General features: G+C 48.9%; 1 protein-coding gene across 13 annotated transcripts in view; it reads left to right on the plus strand.

Annotated features, from left to right (window-relative positions):
• Positions 1 to 20247, plus strand: part of DGKI (diacylglycerol kinase iota) — a 439065-nt gene that overhangs the window by 334669 nt on the left and 84149 nt on the right. For 11 of the 13 annotated variants that reach the window (XM_063928993.1, XM_063928994.1, XM_063928996.1 and 8 more), the window contains 4 exons: positions 2263 to 2332; positions 2981 to 3021; positions 4896 to 5023; positions 9107 to 9235. In XM_063928993.1, coding sequence (XP_063785063.1) covers positions 2263 to 2332; positions 2981 to 3021; positions 4896 to 5023; positions 9107 to 9235 — 368 coding nt within the window. The remainder of the gene's footprint in view (positions 1 to 2262; positions 2333 to 2980; positions 3022 to 4895; positions 5024 to 9106; positions 9236 to 20247) is intronic. The other 2 variants (XM_063928992.1, XM_063928997.1) reach the window with 1 other exon arrangement.

The following is a 20247-nucleotide window of genomic DNA, read 5'->3' on the forward strand; positions in this document are numbered from 1 at the left end:
TGCCGAGTCTGACCTGAAACGCGCACTGCCGAGTCTGACCTGAAGCGCGTACTGCCGAGTCTGAGCTGAAATGCGCACTGCCGAGTCTGACCTGAAATGCGCACTGCCGAATCTGACCTGAAATGCGCACTGCCGAATCTGACCTGAAATGCGTACTGCCGAGTCTGACCTGAAATGCGCACTGCCGAGTCTGACCTGAAATGCGTACTGCCGAGTCTGACCTGAAATGCGCACTGCCGAGTCTGAGCTGAAATGCGCACTGCCGAGTCTGACCTGTAATGCGCATTGCCGAGTCTGAGCTGAAATACACACTGCTGAGTCTGACCTGAAATACACACTGCCGAGTCTGAGCTGAAATACACACTGCCGAGTCTGAGCTGAAATACACACTGCTGAGTCTGACCTGAAATACACACTGTCGAGTCTGACCTGAAATGCTAGTGCGCCTGCAGGAACTAAGGTTTGCGTAGACACACAAAGCCCCATCATCCGGCCGATGAGCCAAAAAGTGGCGGGACTGCTTCCCAAAGATAAGCAGCAGGGTTGCGGGAGAAAACGCCATCTGAAGTTGGCGAATGCTCCCGCAGTCAAGCTCTGAACATGTTGTATTTTCGGAGCTTGATGAATTAGGTCCCCATACTAGTGTGTGGGGACGCTGGGCCGGATCGGGTGTAAAAGGTAAGATATCAGTGATTTCTCTCTTGTGTTACCTTCATGATGAATGACCTCAAAACTTAATTTCTACAAAAGTAGGTGAAAATGTTCATTTTCACCTTCTTTTGTAGAAATTAAGTGATGATGAAAATGCCCCATGGACTTAAGAGGTCCTGCTAGCATATTTTCGGTTATTCCCATGACTGTGAGCAGGCATATTGGCCAGGGGATTAGCGCCCCTGGTGGTTAAACGGTAGAATGCAGCAAGCTTGTTATCATCTAATTCTAATAACTCAAAAGTAGCATTTCAACCGTGGGAGAACATTAGTGTTGCCCAAACGCGTTGCTCTATTAAAACATGGTCATTTTAACTAGCTACAGTACCTTGTATGACCAGGTTTCTACCACAAATTGCTAAAATAATTCCCAAAACTTGAAATAGGACAAATTGCCTGAAATTGTCAACTGAAGGCACAGCAGCACACTGTAATTTACTCATTTCAGAATGAGGTGCTAGTCAGCATAATTTTTTTTTAAATAGAGTATTTTTATTCTGAATAGGATGTCATGTACAGATATCGCATAACGCACATGGGACAACATAACATAACAATGGACAACATAACAAAATAAAATATATAAAGAACGTATTGAACAGGAAGCACCACATACAATGTAATGTATCACGTTTATAACAGAGTGCCTAAATCATAATTACACGTCAATAAACCCCATTATAAGTGCGCATGTGTACAGTCAAATACTCATACTGAATAAAAATAGCGAAATCCGAGTATAATAGCCATCATTAAACGTTTACTTAATAATTTGCATTTGCGAATAACTAACTAACCTATAAGAACCATACAGAGAAAAAAATAAAATAATAATAATAATAATAATTAAGAAAGAAGAGTGGGAAGTGAAAGCACAATTATAAAACACTCAGAGCACGGCATCCACCCACAGTCAGCATAATTTTAATGAAGCAAATTTATTTCTGAGTGGAGTAACCATTTAACAAATATTCCATGGGACTGTCTCCATATAGAGCATGTCAGAAGATTAATGGTTTCGGTCTTTGTTCAGTGTTTACAGTGTTTAATAAAGTTATAAATGTATGACATGTAGAAAGATGGCTGCCTCCATCTCAGAAGATCAATAGCTATAACCTATACAGCTTTTATCTCTGAACTTACAATGTTTTATTAAATACCTGTATTTGATGCCTACAATTGAACAGTGGCTTCCTTGATAGACAATACAATATCCCTAGCATACCAGCCAGATGCAATAGAATGGGAGCAGGTGAAACTATTGGGGACATGTACTAAGCAGTGATAAAAGTGGTGAAGTGAACCAGTGGAGAAGTAGCCTATGGCAACCAATCAGCATTGACATAACATTTCTAATTTGCATACTTTAAAAGTATACAGTGCAGCCGATTGGTTGCCATGGGCAAATTCTCCACTTTTATCACTACTTAGTACATGTCCTCCTAAGTGCTTTACACAAATACATTTCTATGGGTGGATTTCTGTTATAAGACAATGGACAAGAAGTTCTCATTTATATGTCGCCTAAAATCCTATTTTCCTCCTTCCGCAGGATCATGAGAACTCATTCCCGAGGTTGCTTTCTGCCCAGCGACTCAATCCACGATGGTGCTTCCTAGATGGTGAGTTTAGTGTGATCCCGGGGAAAGGGAAGGTGGTGGTGGTGGGTTGTGGTTTAGCTGTAATGTGGATTCCATACCATTCCAGTGATCTCGCAAAGGTTTCACCCTATAGAGGAGTGTAAGAAAACATGCCATGTCTGCTGGGCGGTAACTAGGCAGTTTGTGCGCCGCACCAGTATATGAAGTCACAATGTTGGCATGTAGAATGTCAAACATTTAGGAGGTCACGTTGATGATGTCTACATGGTTAAAGTGTCAACGTCATTAATGCTGACACATGCAAAATGTCACCATTGTCATAAGAAGGCTTAGGCTAGTGTAGGGTTAGTAGGAATGGCCATCAGTGGGCGACCATCGATGGTACAGTAAGTGGTTTACCCAGATGGTATAAAACCATTCACTGTGAAACCATTGATGGTTCCATACACTGATGGACAACCGCGCTCTATGACTTACTGAACTGCAGGCCAATCAGAGCATGTGGGATTTGCTTTGCCGGTGCACCGGGGTGCGGAGCTATGCGGCATCTACTGTACAGGTTTCAGTCATGTTGTGTCAGGTTTCTCTTCTTATGTGTATAATACGTGTGTTCTCCCTATCTAGAAATATACATTAAACCGCTCATATTTTCCCCATTCTCTCCCACAGCTACCTCTGCTGACCGATTCTATCGTATAGACAGATCTCAGGTAAACCAGGGCCTTTGTTTTACCAGGAACTTAACCTGTTTGACTATATTAATGTGCACTTGTAGCTTACATACAGCGGAGGCAGCCATTTTGTGTGCTAGACTGATCATATTGATAGGATGCCGCCTATTAGTTGTATGGTCATCAGTCACCAGTGGCACAGTTCAATAAGAAATCTTTATTTCTCCCGTCGAATTGATTGGCCGGCTTTGAATATTAGTTCAGTCCACAAAATGGCTGCCTCCACTGTGGACTTTGTGTCTTGGTGAAGTCACTGGAGTCTATGGGGTATATTTACTAAAGCTTCTAAAATTGAAAAGTGGTGATGTTGCCCATAGCAACCATTTACCCCCTTGAGTGTGTGTGGAAATGCCAAAATGTCCTCCTCCAATGTAAGTAGCAGGTTCATTTCAGCTCCTCCTCAGAATGCTCTTTTACTATGGTGCAATACCTCATTATAACCAGCAGATGTAGCTGTTGTGTTATTGTTGGCAGATAGCACTGGACTCCTGACTAAACTTGCGTACTTGCTTTGCGCTCCCAGAAAACATAGGCGACATGCCCCAGTTTTATGGAATGCTGCCCGTCGCCAACCCGGCCTGAACGCCAGCAGAATGCTGCTGCTATTGGGGCACTCCGAGCAGCATCGCAGGACCTGTCCTGCACATGTGCACTGCTACTCCTGTACATTGTGCAGATCATTAAACACCGGATGTAGTTACATTTTAATAATGGCCTGATTCAGAGATTTACATAAGTCCGATATTGGCGATATTCCTCTCCAGTCCGTTCGCTGTCAGGCGCAGGAATACACTTTCAAGCATACTTCATTAATGAAATGATTAAGTAGATTGTGTATTTTGTTATAACAATTTTTATTGAGAAACTGGAGACACTGCTGGAGCCGGTGCCAAGGTGTATACAACCCCGTTTTGCGGACAAATCTGCTCTGTAGCCAAGCGCACGCATTTACGGGAGATTCAGAGACTTACCGACTAATGGGGTCATTCCGAGTTGACCGCTCGCTAGCAGTTTTTAGTAACCGTGCAAACGCTATGCCGCCGCCCTCTGGGAGTGTATTTTAGCTTAGCAGAAGTGCGAACGAAAGGATCGCAGAGCGGCTAAATTAAAAATAAATGTGCAGTTTCAGAGTAGCTCCAGACCTACTCAGCGCTTGCGATCACTTCAGACTGTTCAGTTCCGGATTTGACGTCACAAACACGCCCTGCGTTCGGCCAACCATGCCTGCGTTTTTCCTGGGACGCCTGCGTTTTTTCAAACACTCCCTGAAAACGGTCAGTTGACACCCAGAAACGCCCACTTTCCTGTCAATCACTCTGCGGCTGCCATTGCGACTGAAAAGCTTCGCTAGACCTTGTGTAAAAATACATTGGCCGTTGTGAAAGTACGTCGCGCGTGCGCACTGCGCCGCATACGCATGCGCAGAAGTGCCACTTTTTCACTTAATCGCTGCGCTGCGAACATTTTTCACTAGTGATCAACTCGGAATGACCCCCTAAGTCAGACCTACACTTGCAGCTGCATTGGTGCAACTGCGGGCTACGCAAAGGTGAGCAAGGAAAGGACTGTTGCGATCGTTTACTGATAATGATGACGGCTAGGAAACCAATCGTATTGCGGTTGCAGTTGCGCTCAACTTGCATTCAACTCGGTGTCCTCATTTTATTAGTTCTACTTTGATGATTGCAATATCTCAGCCTCGTTATATTTTACTTGCTTTGGGGAACGTAGACGCCGCTCAGGGCAGCCCCTTACAGCTTTAACACTCAGAACCACAAAACCAAATCCAGTGTGTGACCAGACAGTAGATGGAACTCATTTACAGAATAATTGCTGCCTGTCCGTCTCCACAGGAACATCTACATTTTGTCACTGAGATTTCCCAAGATGAGGTCTTTATTCTGGACCCCGAGGCCGCTGGGAGTCCGCAGGGCAGTGCCGGAACGGGAATGCCGGATCTTGTGGTCGAGCAGCCATCAGGGTGAGTGTTGTCTGCATCATCATTTGCTGGATTCTAGCTGGAGAGAATGTGCATGAGAGGAAAGTAAACTTGCTTATCACGATCGCTGGTGTTATGTATCACTGCAATTAGGAAACAGACCCCCCAGTGACTATAGTAATCCTAACCTGCGGGTAGGATATGTTACTAGCAATTATATTGGTTTATAGGGATTCAAGGCTGTCAACCGATGGATGAATCTGAAACAACAGGTATCTATAGATTGTCCCCCTTCCTCGTACATTACTTTTGTCTTCTTTCCACCAGTGAGGTTTTTATATGGGGTGTGGTATGGAAGGCAGATAGTAACTAGGTCGACAGAGATGCTAGGTCGACATGGGTTTTTTATGGGTTTTTTGTGTCGCTTTCTTCGTAGAGTGACCAGGAACCCCAATTAGTGCACCGTGTCTCCTCGCATGGCTCGCTTCGGGCAAGGTGTGTCGCTGCGCTCGGCACAGGTTACCGTTCCCAATTGTAGTCCACGTGAATCGTTAAGTATGAAAAGGTTCAAAAAAAGAAAAAAATTGTGAAAAACTCATGTTGACCTTTTGACCTGCCGACCTAGAACATATCGGCCTAGAGACCCTGTCGACCTAGTTACTGTCGACTAATAGTGGTCGACCTAGATAGTGTCGACCTAGTTACTGTCGACCTAGAGACCGGATCCCTTTTTGATGTGTTACTAATAAAAGGTTCCTTACAAGTCACAAGAACGACTGTTGTGTTACTACTGTAGCATAATCTACTTCTAGTATTGGTCCTCATTTCGAGTTGATCGCTCGCTGCAGATTTTCGCAGCACAGCGATCAGGCTAAAATCGGCATTTATGCGCATGCGCATGGGCCAGAGTGCGCACGCGCGAAGTACTTTCACAACAAACAAAGCAGTTTTACACAGGGCTGAGCGACGATTTTCAGTCGCTCTGCTGATCGGTGAGTGATTGACATGAATGGGGCGTATCTGGGAGGTAACTGGCCGTTTTCCGGGAGTGTGCTAAAAAACCGCAGGCGTGTCAGAGGAAAACGCAGGCGTGCCAGGGGAAACGGGGGAGTGGCTGGCCAAACGTAGGGCGTGTATGTGACGTCAAATCAGGAACCAAACAGTCTACAGTGATCGCAATCTAGGAGTAGGTCTGCAGCTACTCAGAAACTGCAGGAAAAGATTTTCTAGCAGTTCTGCTAATCTTTCGTTAGCAATTCTGCTAAGCTAAGATACACTCCCAGAGGGCGGCGGCCTAGCGTGTGCACTGCTGCTAAAAGCAGCTAGCAAGCGATCAACTCGGAATGAGGGCCATTGGCCCTCATTCCGAGTTGTTCGCTCGCAAGCTGCTTTTAGCAGCTTTGCACACGCTAAGCCGCCGCCTACTGGGAGTGAATCTTAGCTTATCAAAATTGCGAACGAAAGATTAGCAAAATTGCGAATAGACACTTCTTAGCAGTTTCTGAGTAGCTCCAGACTTACTCTTCCAGTGCGATCAGTTCAGTGCTTGTCGTTCCTGGTTTGACGTCACAAACACACCCAGCGTTCGCCCAGACACTCCCCCGTTTCTCCTGCCACTCCCGCGTTTTTCCCAGAAACGGTAGTGTTTTTTCACACACACCCATAAAACGGCCAGTTTCCGCCCAGAAACACCCACTTCCTGTCAATCACATTACGATCACCAGAACGAAGAAAAAACCTCGTAATGCCGTGAGTAAAATACCTAACTGCATAGCAAATTTACTTGGCCGCAGTCGCACTGCGGACACTGCACATTAGCGACTAATCGCTCCGTTGCGAGAAAAAAATAACGAGCGAACAACTCGGAATGACCCCCATTGTCATTTAAGACATTTAGTTTAATAATAAATAAGAAACAACCGAATAAACGTAAGACTGCAAAATGGACTGTCTTTTAAATAAATTATTCTGGGCCTAATTCAAGGTTGATTGCAAAACAACATTTTCCTCTAATGGGCAAAACCATGTGCAGTGCAGGGGGGGGGGCAGATGTAACATGTGCAGAGAGAGTTAGAGTTGGGTGGGGTGTGTTCAAACTGAAATCTAAATTGCAGTGTAAAAATAAAGCAGCCAGTATTTACCCTGCACAGAAACAAAATAACCCACCCAAATCTAACTCTCTCTGCACATGTTACATCTGCCCCACCTGCAGTGCACATGGTTTTGTCCATTAGAGGAAAATGTTGTTTTGCAATCAACCTTGAATTAGGCCCTCTATTCAAGTAGGAGCAGTGCGGTAGCCCCTAATTCGTGTGTTTTAATTAAAATGTGCAAATTTGGAAAATATGCAGAGTTTAGGATTCCATTGCCGGCGTACGAAACGCTGCTGCAGTGGCACATTGCGGCCAGTTTGCCCCTGATTGAACTGACCAGAAAGATATATGAATGTTGGGCCCGATTTTTAAAACGGATGATGTTTTTTATATCTATTATCTTCTAGATGCAGCTAGATAAATGTTAAGTAGAATCTGATTGGTTGCTATGAGCAACCACACCAGTTGTAAAAAAAACCTCCCACCTTTGTAAATGTAACACTTCTTGTGCCTGGATTTACTGTTTGCCTCCAAATCGCAGTTAGTGATCTCTGAGGGTCCGTACACACTGTGACATTCTGCCTACTAGCTTGTAAAAGAACATTGGCCCTCATTCCGAGTTGTTCGCTCGTTCTTTTTCTTCGCATCGGTGCGATAAGTCGCAAACTGCGCATGCGCAATGTTCGCAGTGCGCGTGCGCCAAGTAAATTAGCACAAAAGTTTGTTATTTTACTCACGGCTTAACGAAGATTTTTCTTCGTTCTGGTGATCGTAATGTGATTGACAGGAAGTGGGTGTTTCTGGGCGGAAACTGGACGTTTTCTGGGTGTGTGCGAAAAAACGCTACCATTTCTGGAAAAAACGCGGGAGTGTCTGAAGAAACGGGGGAGTGTCTGGGCGAACGCCGGGTGTGTTTGTGATGTCAAACCAGGAACGAAACTGACTGAACTGATCGCAGTGTAGGAGTAAGTCTGGAGCTACTCAGAAACTGCTAAGAAATTTCTATTCACAATTCTGCTAATCTTTCGTTCGCAATTCTGCAAAGCTAAGATTCACTCCCAGAGGGCGGCGGCTTAGCGTGTGCAATGCTGCTAAAAGCAGCTAGCGAGCGAACAACTCGGAATGAGGGCCATTGGCCCTCATTCCGAGTTGATCGCTCGGTAATTTTCTTCGCATCGCAGTGAAATTCCGCTTAGTACGCATGCGCAATATTCGCACTGCGACTGCGCCAAGTAATTTTACAATGAAGATAGTATTTTTACTCACGGCTTTTTCTTCGCTCTGGCGAACGTAGTGTGATTGACAGGAAATGGGTGTTACTGGGCGGAAACACAGCGTTTTCGGGGCGTGTGGATAAAAACGCTACAGTTTCCGGAAAAAACGCAGGAGTGGCCGGAGAAACGGGGGAGTGTCTGGGCGAACGCTGGGTGTGTTTATGACGTCAAACCAGGAACGACAAGCACTGAACTGATCGCAGATGCCGAGTAAGTCTGAAGCTACTCTGAAACTGCTAAGTAGTTTGTAATCGCAATATTGCGAATACATCGGTCGCAATTTTAAGAAGCTAAGATTCACTCCCAGTAGGCGTAGGCTTAGCGTGAGCAACTCTGCTAAATTCGCCTTGCGAGCGATCAACTCGGAATGAGGGCCTTTGTACTATGCTTTACTTGTAGAGTGTAAGCTCTTGGGAACAGTGTATTCTCACCATTTGAGTGGCGTTACTGGTTGTAATCTGATTACCTGTTACACTTATATTTGTGCTTTATAAATAAAAAAATTCCAGCAGTACTGAAAGCGTGATTAGCATAAGGCAGTTTCTGGCATGGTGCGGGAATAACCTTGCCCTATACTGTGCAGATCTGTCAGCTACAGCTGTTATTCAGTGCGACTGCAGCTGCAGGGAAATGCATAAAACAAAGGCTGTGTCTATCTGAGCGCCTGACAACGTAAGCTCTGGTGTCGTGTCTGCAGGACGCCCGGTTTGATTCCTGTCCTTCTCATACATCTCCTGTCTGATCTCATCCGCTCCTAGGCTGTCGGAGTGGTGGCCCCCGACGTGTCGGAAGCGTATAGTGAGTGACAGCTGCGTGCCCGGGAAGGTGTCACTGCAGAACGAGCTCTCAGACAATCCGTACGACTGCTGTCCTTCCAGCGCTCTGCCGTAAGTTTCCACTCTCTTGTACCAGCCGTCACAATACTGTGCAGCAACGAAAACCTTTGTAGTGGTGAATGGGTCTGGGCTGTGATCAGTTACTGGCTGCCGATGCTGCATTCCTGCTTCCTGCATCCATGAGTCTATATGTGGATGGCCTGTTACCTAAAGACGCACCAGGCGTTATTAGAGGGTCACCCTCGGCCGCCCCCCCTCCTGAAAGCATAACGTCATAAGGCTGCGCCTGTTGGGGTGGGTGGGACCGCCATCACCAGAACACTGCTGCACCACTCCGACGCTCGGAGCAGCTGTACGAGGGTGCCGTACCTAGGGCACTCTGCTTTGTGCAATGGCACTGGCCGCACCGCCCTCCTTACAGCCCTGGGTTCAGGTAATGCTGCCTTGTTTGTATGCTGTATATTATGTCAGGTAATATGGGTTGTATCCGCCTATGTTCTGCAATATGATTATTCGCAACTGCGCATGTGCGGATAGTACGGAGCATGCATTACCTCGAATGTACACATAAGGGCGCTGTTGTTACCGGGACTGACGGAATAAAAAATATTGTTGACAATTGGGACAGTTGGTTACTGGGAGGTGGCTAGTAGTGTAGCAGAAATGGTCTGTACAGTGGGCGTGTTATGGGAGTGTTGAGGGGCGTGTCCTAGAAGTGCAGCAGAAATGGTCTGTACAGTGGGCGTGTTATGGGAGTATTGAGGGCGTGTCCTAGTAGTGCAGCAGAAACGGTCTGTACAGTGGGCGTGTTATGGGAGTGTTGGGGGCGTGTCCTAGAAGTGCAGCAGAAACGGTCTGTACAGTGGGCATGTTATGGGAGTATTGGGGGCGTATCCTAGTAGTACAGCAGAAATAGTCTGTTCAGTGGGCGTATTATGGGAGTGACAGGGGCGTGTCCTAGTAGTGCAGCAGAAAGGGTCTGTTCAGTGGGCGTGTTATGGGAGTGCCGGGGGCGTGTCCTAGTAGTGCAGGATGGAGATAAAGTACCAGCCAATTAGCTTCTAACTGCCATGTTACAGGCTGTGTTTAAAAAATAACAGAAGCTGATTGGCTGGTACTTTATCCCCATCCACTTTATCTCCATCTAAGGCATAGTAAATAGAACCTGTCTCTGGAAGGAGCCGTGGCCATTTATAGTATGATGCATGGATACAAGTGTGATGGCTGTGTGCGTAAAATACCCCCTTCAATTTCAGTGCGTGCCTCCATCACGAACAACAGTAAAGGCTTGTAGTCTAATGTCTTAGCCATCAATATAGAAACTGACGTTAGGACTTTGTAAAAGTGTGTCTTTGAGATCTGTCCTTGTGTAATTGAGGTGAGAGGTGTGGTAAATGCAGTCATGTTTACCTGCTCATCCGCGGACGGTAGCAGTGTAGCGGGACTGAGTACAGAGTGCGTAGAGACTGGAGCATTAGGGTAATAATACTCGGGAAGACTTGTGGCCGATGAAATGTGTTTCTTGTTTAGTGTGTAAAAGATTCTCAGATAACGGGTAAGGTAATAGTGGGCATAAACCCTAAAATAACATTAGCAGACGTTTCTCCCAACACGGCAGAAGTACTACAGCTCTCACTCATGCAGTAATGGGAATGAAGCAGTGTGCTGTAGTATGCTAGGACTGCGTATATCCCTGTGCACCAGATAGTGATGGATCGCTTTATGGCTTACAAGTATAAAAGGCTTAGAGGACAATCCTATCAGGTGCAAGTGGAGATAGCCGCCATTGCAGCAGTGTGGAAATGCCAGCAGTGGCACTGAAACTCATCTCCCTCGTGACTTGATTTTGCATAAAATCTCTCATTAGGGAGGTTAGGGTTGGCTAGACTGCGGGAGGGGAGGTTAGGGTTGGCTAGACTGCGGGAGGGGAGGTTAGGGTTGGCTAGACTGCGGGAGGGGAGGTTAGGGTTGGTTTGACTGCGGGAGGAGAAGTTAGGGTTGGTTAGACTGCGGAAGGGGAGGTTAGTGATGTTAGACTGCGGGAGGGGAGGTTAGGGTTGGTTAGACTGCAGGAGGGGAGGTTAGGGTTGGTTATACTGCGGGAGAGGAGGTTAGGATTGGTTAGACTGCAGGAGTGGAGGTTAGAGTTGGTTAGACTGCGGGAAGGGAGGTTAGGGTTGGTTAGACTGCGGGAGGGGAGGTTAGGGTTGGTTAGACTGCGGGAGGGGAGGGGAGGTTAGGGTTGGTTTGACTGCGGGAGGAGAAGTTAGGGTTGGTTAGACTGTGGGGGGGGGGTTAGAGTTGGTTAGACTGTGAGAGGGGAGGTTAGGGTTGATTAGACTGCGCTAGGGGAGGTTAGGGTTGGTTAGACTGCGGGAAAGGAGGTTAGGGTTGGTTAGACTGTGGGAGGGGAGGTTATGGATGTTAGACTGCGGGAGGGGAGGTTAGGGTTGGTTAGACTGTGGGAGGTTAGGGTTGGTTAGACTTCGGGAGGGGGGGCGTTTAGGGTTGTTAGACTGCGGGAGGGGAGGTTAGGGTTGGTTTGACAGGGGAGGGGGTTTAGGGTTGGTTAGATTGCAGAAGAGGAGGTTAGTGATGTTAGACTGCGGGAGGGGAGGTTAGGGTTGGTTAGACTGCAGGAGGGGAGGTTAGGGTTGGTTATACTGCGGGAGAGGAGGTTAGGATTGGTTAGACTGCAGGAGTGGAGGTTAAAGTTGGTTAGACTGCGGGAAGGGAGGTTAGGTTTGGTTAGACTGCGGGAGGGGAGGTTAGGGTTGGTTAGACTGCGGGAGGGGAGGGGAGGTTAGGGTTGGTTTGACTGCGGGAGGAGAAGTTAGGGTTGGTTAGACTGTGGGGGGGGGGTTAGAGTTGGTTAGACTGTGAGAGGGGAGGTTAGGGTTGATTAGACTGCGCTAGGGGAGGTTAGGGTTGGTTAGACTGCGGGAAAGGAGGTTAGGGTTGGTTAGACTGTGGGAGGGGAGGTTATGGATGTTAGACTGCGGGAGGGGAGGTTAGGGTTGGTTAGACTGTGGGAGGTTAGGGTTGGTTAGACTTCGGGAGGGGGGGCGTTTAGGGTTGTTAGACTGCGGGAGGGGAGGTTAGGGTTGGTTTGACAGGGGAGGGGGTTTAGGGTTGGTTAGATTGCAGAAGAGGAGGTTAGTGATGTTAGACTGCGGGAGGGGAGGTTAGGGTTGGTTAGACTGCAGGAGGGGAGGTTAGGGTTGGTTATACTGCGGGAGAGGAGGTTAGGATTGGTTAGACTGCAGGAGTGGAGGTTAGAGTTGGTTAGACTGCGGGAAGGGAGGTTAGGTTTGGTTAGACTGCGGGAGGGGAGGTTAGGGTTGGTTAGACTGCGGGAGGGGAGGGGAGGGGAGGTTAGGGTTGGTTTGACTGCGGGAGGAGAAGTTAGGGTTGGTTAGACTGTGGGGGGGGGTTAGAGTTGGTTAGACTGTGAGAGGGGAGGTTAGGGTTGATTAGACTGCGCTAGGGGAGGTTAGGGTTGGTTAGACTGCGGGAAAGGAGGTTAGGGTTGGTTAGACTGTGGGAGGGGAGGTTATGGATGTTAGACTGCGGGAGGGGAGGTTAGGGTTGGTTAGACTGTGGGAGGTTAGGGTTGGTTAGACTTCGGGAGGGGGGGCGTTTAGGGTTGTTAGACTGCGGGAGGGGAGGTTAGGGTTGGTTTGACAGGGGAGGGGGTTTAGGGTTGGTTAGATTGCAGAAGAGGAGGTTAGTGATGTTAGACTGCGGGAGGGGAGGTTAGGGTTGGTTAGACTGCAGGAGGGGAGGTTAGGGTTGGTTATACTGCGGGAGAGGAGGTTAGGATTGGTTAGACTGCAGGAGTGGAGGTTAGAGTTGGTTAGACTGCGGGAAGGGAGGTTAGGGTTGGTTAGACTGCGGGAGGGGAGGTTAGGGTTGGTTAGACTGCGGGAGGGGAGGTTAGGGTTGGTTAGACTGCGGGAGGGGAGGTTAGGGATGTTATACTGCGGGAGGGGAGGTTAGTGTTGGTTATACTGCGGGAGGTGAGGTTAGAGGTGGTTATACTGCAGGAGGGGAGGTTAGGGTTGGTTAGACTGCAGGAGGGGAGGTTAGGGTTGGTTAGACTGCGGGAGGGGAGGGTTAGGGTTGGTTAGACGGCAGGAGGGGAGGTTAGAGTTGGTTACACTGTGGGAGGTTAGAATTGTTTAGACTGCGGGAGGGGAGGTTAGTGTTGGATAAACTACGGGAGGGGAGGTTAGGGTTGGTTAGACTGGGAGGGGAGGAGGTTAGGGTTGGTTAGACTGTGGGAGTAGAGGTTATTGTTGGTTAGACTGCAGGAGGGGAGGTTAGGGTTGGTTAGACTGCAGGAGGGGAGGTTAGGGTTGGCTAGACTGCGGGAGGGGAGGTTAGGGTTGGTTAGACTGCAGGAGGGGAGGTTAGGGATGGTTAGACTGCGGGAGGGGAGGTTAGGGATGTTAGACTGGGGGAGGGGAGGTTAGGGTTGGTTAGACTGCAGGAGGGGAGGTTAGGGATGTTATTCTGCAAGAGGGGAGGTTAGGGATGTTATACTGCGGGAGGGGAAGTTAGGGATGTTATACTGTGGGAGGTGAGGTTAGGGATGTTATACTGCGGGAGGGGAGGTTAGGGATGTTAGACTGCGGGAGGGGAGGTTAGGGATGTTAGACTGCGGGAGGGGAGATTAGGGTTGGTTAGACTGAAGGAGGGGAGGTTAGGGATGTTATACTGCAAGAGGGGAGGTTAGGGATGTTATACTGCGGGAGGGGAGGTTAGGGATTTTATACTTCGGGAGGGGAGGTTAGGGATTTTATACTGCGGGAGGGGAGGTTAGGGATGTTAGACTGCAGGAGGGGAGGTTAGGGATAGTTAGACTGCGGGAGGGGAGGTTAGGGATGTTATACTGCAAGAGGGGAGGTTAGGGATGTTATACTGCGGGAGGGGAGGTTAGGGATGTTATACTGCGGGAGGGGAGGTTAGGGATGTTAGACTGTGGGAGGGGAGGTTAGGGATGGTTAGACTGCGGGAGGGGAGGTTAGGGATGTTATACTGCAAGAGGGGAGGTTAGGGATGTTATACTGCGGGGGGGGAGGTTAGGGATGTTAGACTGCAGGAGGGGAGGTTAAGGATGTTAGACTGTGGGAGGGGAGGTTAGGGATGTTAGACTGTGGGAGGGGAGGTTAGGGTTGGTTAGACTGCGGGAGGGGAGGTTAGGATTGGTTAGACTGTGGGAGGGGAGGTTAGGGTTGGATAGACTGTAGGAGGTTAGGGTTAGCAATACTCACCGCCAGAACTGCTGCAGTATTGACCATACGGTCCATTTTGGGAAACAGATACCATCGCTGCCCCCTCCCCACTCTATCAATGTAGTGACATCTGCAGCCATAGCGCATCCAACAACGCAGTATTACACATGTGCAGTACGGCTCCGGCACATGCCCTGTGTGCCTCAGATCCAGCAGGAAATGAATCAGGCCCATAGCCACCGTATCGACGTTCTCGTGCCGACATGATGAACATTGATAAATCTATGTAACTCACTGGTGCTCGCTGCTAATGACAAGCGCTATGAATCCAAGCGCGCGGATAGGGCTGGTGGGGTCGCATCAACGCGTGGCAGCGCATGCGGGTGATTACATTTAGTTCCACGGACGCAATGCACGCCTCGCCTTCAGCTCTGCTTCGCCCCCAGAGTCTGTCTGTGAATGTAACCAGCAGGATGAAAAAGTAATTTAAGGTAAATGAAACAGAACGACCTACAAACACACAATGAAGCCGCTTTTTAAAAAAACTAAAAGTCTATAGAACATAAATAATTATCACAACACGGGGATGAAAGGGAGTACTCCCTGCATAGGGCTGGTGTAATGCTCTGCGGTGACTCTCATTTCTCTGGAAGGCAGCGAGAAAAGGAAACATGAGAAGTTTTCTCTCCCTTTGTAAAGCCAACCTGCACATGCCATACCTTCATCTCTCCCTCCCAAAGAATATACATGTATCCCGCTGGTGTGCCAGACACCCTCTGTACAGGAACCTGCCTCCCTTCAGTAACTCACTTCTCTCCTGCAGACAGGTTCAGAGCACCCCCCTCCCCCCTCCCCGCAGGGGTGTGGTATAACAGATAGACAGTGTCTCGTTAGACAGTCAATAGATAGACACCACGGGCCAAATGTAATAGAGCGAGAGTTTCAGAAAGTGAGAGATTTGGTAAGGTTTTGCCGTTTTTTTAAAGTGGCAATCATTTACACAGCAAGATCAACCTGGTTTTGCAGTGTAAATGATTGCCACTTTAAAAAAAAACCTGGAAAACCTTACCAAATCTCTCACTTTCTGAAACTCTCGCTCTATTACATTTGGCCCCATTTGTTAGACAGTCAAAAGGTTGACAGAGTTAAAAGGTCGACATAAAAAGGTAGACACCATTTTTTTTGCATTTTTGGGGTTTGTGTGGGTAGTTTTGTCATCTGGGACTCCCAATTGTAGAAAGGCATCCCCACGCGGGGCTCGCTACGCTTCGGGCACGGTGGCTCGCTGCGCTCGCCGCAAAGTTTATAACCAACTCTATGCCGACATGAATAGAGAATGTATGAAAAAGTCCAAAAACATGTAAAATTGAAAAATAAAACATGGTGTCTACCTTTTTTTATGTCGGCCATGTTCATGTCGATCTTTTAACCCTGTCGACCTAATGTCTGTCTAACATATGGTGTCTATCTATCATCCGGATACCCCCACCCCCCCTCCGCCTGCTGGCAGCCTAAACTAAAGGGCCCCATACACTAGAGCGATTATGCCCGATTTCAGCCCAATTCGGGCATTCGGCCCGATATATCGGATGAAATCGGGCATTTTTGAGGTGTCTCCGGTCCCATCCGTTCCGATACGCCTTCCCGTGAGCATCGGATTGGATCCTCCAGATTGAATGTGCTGCTGCACATTCAATCAGGTCCGACCTGGGGGCATGTCTGGGATCGCCCAGGATACATCGGATGCAAGAGGGCATCATTCGATGTACAGTATCTTGGCCGATCTTGCCCCCCGGGAGGTTGCCGGGGTGATCGCCTCCGACATGCGGTCGTGTAAGTGTATGAGGCCCTTAAAAGTACCCCAAAGATTTCAGACTTTGAAACTTGTATTTGTATCCTGGTCATTCCGTAATATATGGTCTTTGGGCCTGATTCAGTAATGTATGTAATTGATATTTACACACATCTCAGATGTTTTTAGATGTGCGCAGGAGCTGCTCTGCAGAGGTACAGATCTAGGGGTGTAGTACCACCCCTGATCTAGCTGGTCCTGGGCGTATGCAGTACGGAGGCAGATGTTGGGTGATTGACAGTCGAGACGTGAAGGGGGAGCGTTTCAGAAAACGGGGTCGTCTGCCCCATTATCTGGGCACGCTGAGGCCATTGATTGCGACTTCCGATGCATATTTACTGGCCTCGGCAGCAAAGATGTGGCAGCCGTTCTGAGTACCCATAGGGTGCCCGGTGCCTGCCCGGTGTTGACTGTGGTGAGCCGCTGCTGTGTCTTCAGACTCAGGCAGTAGATGCATGCCCAGAAAACATCGTCTGAACGGCCATGACGCGTCTGTGTTTACCCGAGCACTCCCCGTTACCACCCACAAACGCTCTCTACTTGTCACTCCCTCTGTGGCTCAGATGCATGCGCAGTAAGAAAACATCGGCCGATTTGCTACAATAGTAGCTTTGCGACCTCATCGGAATTAGGCACCCAGTGTCGCACAGTTCCAATATGGCTCTGCACATGCTCAGTAGCTGCCTTGGCGGCCATCTTGGTGCAGAGAATGAAGCTTCCCTCTAGGAGTAGCAACAGGGAGCCTGTGCAGTAGAGCACTCCACTTTAAACAGAGCCAATATACATGAGTGAGGAAGAAGGCACTGCTCCTAACAGGACCACCAAGACATCTGATGGGTCTGGGCACCCTGTGGGGCTGGCCAATGGAGGGGGTGCAGCTACGTCCCTTCTTTGTGTGCCTTTGGTACTGTACTGGCGTAGGGGGCATGATTATACCACTACTGCAGTCCCGGGCCTCTACAGAAGTACCCACGTTGCCCATCCCAGCTCTTTAAAGAACATTGGTGTCTTTAGAACAGGCCAAGCTCATTGGATTCCTTCTCCCAACAAACGCTTGCGTGTTAAACCTCGGCCCGGCTGCTGGCTGTGATGTCGGCAGGTGATCCGATTTAGTAAGAAGCTGTATTTTGTTCTAGTACCGAAATGGTTCATGACAAAAATGATGGCAGTGATCCGCTATCACATACGTCCTCAGGGCAAATGAGATTGTAATTGCCGGCATGCTGGAGAAAATTAATTATACGTTCTGCCTTTTAATCAAGCAAGCACTGCGTTAATTCAGTTTTATTTCAGGTGGGATCTGATTAGTCATGTCGATGATGTAGATAGGAAGGGAAGGGAGGACGTGTAGTCTTATACCCTCACACCTGGAGCTGCCAAGCCGCCATCTAAAACGGAAAGATCTGGCCAAATTCCAAATGTAACTTTCTATTTCTCCGTTTTCTTATTTCGGTGGGTCTTACTAAAAGCACTAACGCCTATTGCGTTGTCTGAGCTACCTGTATAAAAAAAGGCAGTAGTGAATCCTAGATAGGAAAGGAGTTACAACATGCGCAACCTGGGTGCCCAGTGGTTAGCATTGTTGCATTTTGCTTGGTTGCCTTGAGTTCAATTCCCAACCAAGGCATTATCCGTGTGTAGTTTGTATGTTCTTCCATGTTTATGTGGGTTTACCCCAGGTGTTCCAGTTTCCTTCTACACCACAAAACATACTGATTGGATAACCGATACTTGACCTAGTATGTGTGTATTGTAGTACAGTATTAGGGAGGCCAATCCCAGGCCATTTTTATCAATCCCGGGATTCCCGGGATTGCAGTAGGGATCAGTGTAGGGATTAGAGAGAGTGTATTTGGAGGGCAGCAAGGGAGGGTGGGTGTAGGAAGCAGCGGTAGGGTGGATGTAGGGAGCAGCGGGAGGGTGAGTGTAGGGAGGAGCGGGAGGATGAGTGTAGGGAGCAGCGGGAGGATGAGTGTAGGGAGCATGTAAGGAGCAGGAAGGGAGGGTGGGTGTAGGGAGCAGTGGAAGGGTGAGTGTAGGGAGCAGCGGTAGGGTGGATGTAGGGTGGGTGTAGGGAGCAGCGGGAGGGTGAGTGTAGGGAGCAGTGGGAGGATGAGTGTAGGGAGCATGTAAGGAGCAGGAAGGGAGGGTGGGTGTAGGGAGCAGCGGGAGGGTGAGTGTAGGGAGCAGCGGTAGGGTGGATGTAGGGAGCAGCGGTAGGGTGGGTGTAGGGAGCAGCGGGAGGATGAGTGTAGGGAGCATGTAAGGAGCAGGGAGGGAGGGTGTAGCGAGCAGGGAGAATGTCAGGAGCAGAGAGGGAGGGAGAATGTCAGGAGCAGTGAGGGAGGGTGGGAGTATGGAGCAGCGGGAGGGTGAGTGTAGGGAGCAGCGGGAGGGTGAGTGTAGGGAGCAGTGGGAGGATGAGTGTAGGGAGCATGTAAGGAGCAGGAAGGGAGGGTGGATGTAGGGAGCAGCGGTAGGGTGGGTGTAGGGAGCAGCGGTAGGGTGGATGTAGGGAGCAGCAGTAGGGTGGATGTAGGGAGCAGCGGTAGGGTGGATGTAGGGAGCAGCGGGAGGATGAGTGTAGGGAGCATGTAAGGAGCAGGGAGGGAGGGTGTAGCGAGCAGGGAGAATGTCAGGAGCAGAGAGGGAGGGAGAATGTCAGGAGCAGAGAGGGAGGGAGAATGTCAGGAGCAGTGAGGGAGGGTGGGAGTATGGAGCAGCGGGAGGGTGGATGTAGGGAGCAGCGGGAGGATGAGTGTAGGGAGCATGTAAGGAGCAGGGAGGGAGGGTGTAGCGAGCAGGGAGAATGTCAGGAGCAGAGAGGGAGGGAGAATGTCAGGAGCAGAGAGGCAGGGCCATCTTAACAGCAGTGTAGGCCCCTGGGCACAGCACTGCACTGGGCCCCCTACCCATCCTCCAGTGGTAGGATGGGGGGTGCTATCAGCAGCAGCTTTGATGTCCCGCGGGCAGTAGGTGGTGTTCTGTCTTCCGCTCAGTATGTAGGGCCTGGAGCAGTAATTTCTGCTAATTACTCCTTTATAGCACAGATTGTGGAATATGGGGTGGGGGGGAGAACACTAAACTGTAGAAGAGGCATTGGGATGAATAAAGGGGCCCCGGCACATGACTTCCAGGGTGGTAATATGCAGGGGAGGGGTGGATAGTGGAGTGCACTTAATATTCATCATTTTCTGATGGGAGGGCAGCTTGCTTGACTGCAGATATCTCCAGTTTCTGGAAATAGATTTATTAGCTTTGAATGCGATAAAAAACTAGAGAGTACCATCTTTCAGGAGGTACTAGGGAGTTGGAGATCAGAGTTCAGGAGCCAGAGCAATCCACCGGCAAAAATATAAAACTGTAAACCAGACGTGTGGAGCTGGAGCAGGGACCAGCTGCTCGAAGGCTTATATCTCCGGTTATGGACATATTAGAGACAATCTGCCAGTATCTGCTGAAAGAGGGGAGTCTCATCTTTTTGAAAATACCCTCAGAAAAACTGTAATTCAGACAGAACCTGAGATATCTGGCTGGGAAGACCAATTAACAGTCTTGGATGGGGACCACTGCTTCAAAGTATGATATCTCTGGTTCCCCAGGGCCGATTTTCAAAAATCTGGTACTCCTGGAAAGAGGGGACCCTCAGCTATCAGCATAGGGCCCTTAGACTCATGGGGCCCTTGGGCAAGTGCCCATTGAGCCCATATGAAAAGACGGCCCTACAGAGAGGGAGGGAGAATGTCAGGAGCAGAGAGGGAGGGTGGATGTATGGAGCAGCGGGAGGGTGGCTCCATCTGTATCTGTTACTTAATGCCCAGCCACTTACCGGGGGCTTAGACTATAGCCTGCCTACCTTAGCGCGCATAAAGTGACCTTAGCCTCAACCCAGAGTCACATTTACTGTCCACCTAACATGCCCCGCAGGCCTTAGGCCTGATTACACCCACGGACCTAATGGCTGACACCTGGTG

This window comes from Pseudophryne corroboree, chromosome 6, assembly GCF_028390025.1.
Source record: "Pseudophryne corroboree isolate aPseCor3 chromosome 6, aPseCor3.hap2, whole genome shotgun sequence".
Lineage (NCBI taxonomy): Eukaryota > Metazoa > Chordata > Amphibia > Anura > Myobatrachidae > Pseudophryne > Pseudophryne corroboree.